Source organism: Poecilia formosa, unplaced genomic scaffold, assembly GCF_000485575.1.
Source record: "Poecilia formosa unplaced genomic scaffold, Poecilia_formosa-5.1.2 Scaffold529, whole genome shotgun sequence".
Classification (NCBI taxonomy): Eukaryota; Metazoa; Chordata; class Actinopteri; order Cyprinodontiformes; family Poeciliidae; genus Poecilia; species Poecilia formosa.
The window spans coordinates 37,401-40,224 of NW_006800468.1; the positions used below are offsets into that span (position 1 = coordinate 37,401).

Below are 2,824 nucleotides of genomic sequence, written 5' to 3' on the forward strand. Positions count from 1 at the left end.
GACCTTCCCTCTCTTTGTAACCATCCGACCACACTTCTATATCTATCTATCTATCTATAAGACATATAGGTCAGATTTGTGCTTGAAACTATGTTTAAAACACACTAAACCTCCGATTTGGAGTTCGTATCTCTCTTAGTTCAGTGCTAGCAGTAGCAATGCCGTCATGCCAGCTACACCAGGGAATCAAAACTGTGACATTTATGCAGCTTGTTTGTGGCTCTTGTCAGCAGCTTTAGTTTTATCACACTGAACACGGCTCTCTACGATCTTAATCCCCAAAATGCCAACATTTATTTTTGCACCAAATGAACAAAGGATCATACAGCAACAGAAGTGAACTAGCTAGCCAGCTAGCAAGGATATATTAGCAGCTAGTTAACTGTACCCGCCACAGACTAGAGTCACATAACGCAATGTCTGTGCTCAACTCAGTCTGAGAATACTTTGAGGGTTGAACGTGTATATAAGCCTGATGTCATTTCATTTTATTTAACACCACCGACTAACGTATTTAAGGCCAACTTACTTTTAAAAAAGTATATATATAATTTTTTTTAAAGGATTTTTTCCCCCCAACAGGCTCAAGAAAACTGGTCAAGAGTTGATGGAAGGATGAACAGAGCTAAAAGAAAACCTGATAGGCTGAGTTCTACAGATTAGGTGTGAGGTTCACCTATCAAAGTGAAATCAACACAGGACAGCTGGTTCTACAAAGTATTAAGTCAGTGGACTGAATATTGTGTCCACTGAGTATGCCACTGTGATGGAGACCAGGGGTTCCATCCCATATTGATTATTGATATTATGTTATTTATTTACAGTCCAAATGTGTTTTGTATTAGTTCTTTATTTCAGTTACACTGTGACATTTAGTGAACATTCTTTTTGGGTAGGGAGACTGGCCATCTTTCCTGTTCAGAGAATGTGGGGGAAGATGTCAGTTTGTTTCTGATTTAGATTGGTTCAATTTGAGTTAATTGTTTGAGTACTTGCCTTTCTGGGAGTGTCTCAGCAAGATGGAGCAGAAAAGGAGACGAATGCTCCTGGAGCATACCATTTTCCATTAAGAGGGGTAATACTCTGAGGATTTATATTTAGTTATATTTACTTTTGATTGACCTAAGATTAGTTTAATTTTAATAATTTGCATGCAGGCAAATATTTGTTGGATCATTTAGCGTTTGCTAGGTTTGTGTAAGTAGTGTTTGTTTCTTGTTTGTCTTTTCTTTTTGATCACCCCTTTACCTGGTTAAGAGTTGGAACTTGCCTCAGGTATGAATGTCAGCTTCTTTGCTTCACTGTGAGAAGGGTGTCGGTGTAATGATGACCTGGAGCTCCCAAATAAATCCACCTCAAAGACATTTTGTTGCCTCACTTCCTTCTTTAATGCAGAGCCTCCGCCGGTCAAAGTGACAGCCACATTTCCCCCTTTTTTGTACATTTGAAAAAATATTTTTTCTTTTGCTTAACAGTTATTCACTACTTTGTATTGGATGACCACATGACATCAATGTCAAATACAATCACGGTAGCGTCGTCAAGTGAGAAAAAAAGTTTATGAAGTATGAAAACTGTCACATGGCACTGTGAAGGTTAACCATCATGTTTTAGCTGTGACATTTTCCTTTCAGGAATTAGATCTAAAGTATAACAAATAAAGTCTCATGCTTCATTAAATATAGATAGTTAATGAACTCCTGGTTGTAATATAATCTGCAGTAATGAATCACCAAATTCTAATAATGAGACTCTCGTCTCTGCCTCCCTGCTCTGGAGGGATGAGGATGTGCCTAGCTTGATCCAGGGGCAATATGTTCAAAATTAAATCATTTCTATCTGATTTACTTTGTTTGGATTTCAAACCAGATTACTGCTTATGCTTCACTGAATGAATGATGACCATTCCAACAGTTTTGCTAACACCAGACTGACTTAAAAAGTCAAACATTTAGGCAAACAAAGTTAAAAATAAAATATAAACATCAGCTAAAAAAACTGAATTCAACATCTCTTGGTAGCTTTCATTGCAGGGCTCCTGCTCAGCGTAACATGGCATGAAATGAAGTGATGATGACTCCATTTGTTTAACGAAACACTGCAGCTGCGTAAACAGGACAACACAAAATACGAGGGCAGGATGGAAATGTTCTCTTTTGCTCATTAATTACACAATTATGCCAAGCTACGTGCTTGCCTATGAACCAGATGTTGTGTAATTAACCTCAGTGTGAATGGAGCTGGCCCATTGTCTCTCACCTTCCAGACTGAAATAGAAATCAGACTGAAGTAGAGATAAGGGAAGTTACTCCAGAAGGAACCAGACTCAACTGGGCCAAGACAAACCTGAACAAAATGACGGAATATTAAACAAAAAAAATATGGACATGGCAATCATTTCTATTATTTTTATGTTGTGCAAACATCCTAGAATCCAAAAGTAGAAGATACTTCAGGTCTTTTGCCTAGAAAGTCGGTTCATTTGGGGAGGTGAGAATGCACAATCAAACTCTGATACAGACCAGAAAAGTGTACACTGGTTTGCCTAAAAACCTTTGTCTTGGTTCGGTTGAAGTGAACTCTGGTCTATGCACATGTAGCTATGTTCCATTGACCCTATAATTATGCAAATTGGAATTACCATAATAAATTTGCATAATGGAAACACAGCAATTGTTTTTCAATAAATCGTTTTTGTGCTAGGCCAGTGGTTCCCAAACTTTTTCTCCTGCACCCCCCCAGTGATTTCCAAACATTTTCTGGGCCCCCCCTATGGATTACAAATGGTTGTCTGGTTGAACGACGTGTGTGTGTGTGTGTGTGT

The 2,824-nt window shown here is 38.3% G+C and overlaps 1 protein-coding gene across 1 annotated transcript in view; it reads right to left on the reverse strand.

Moving 5' to 3' along the window:
• Positions 1 to 1,483: 1,483 nt before the first annotated feature.
• The window catches only part of LOC103129237 (attractin-like protein 1), a 211,949-nt gene continuing 210,608 nt past the window's right edge, over positions 1,484 to 2,824 (reverse strand). Inside the window, exon 13 of the mRNA XM_016664917.1 lies at positions 1,484 to 2,346. Coding sequence (XP_016520403.1) covers positions 2,176 to 2,346 — 171 coding nt within the window. The 3' untranslated portion in view covers positions 1,484 to 2,175. The remainder of the gene's footprint in view (positions 2,347 to 2,824) is intronic.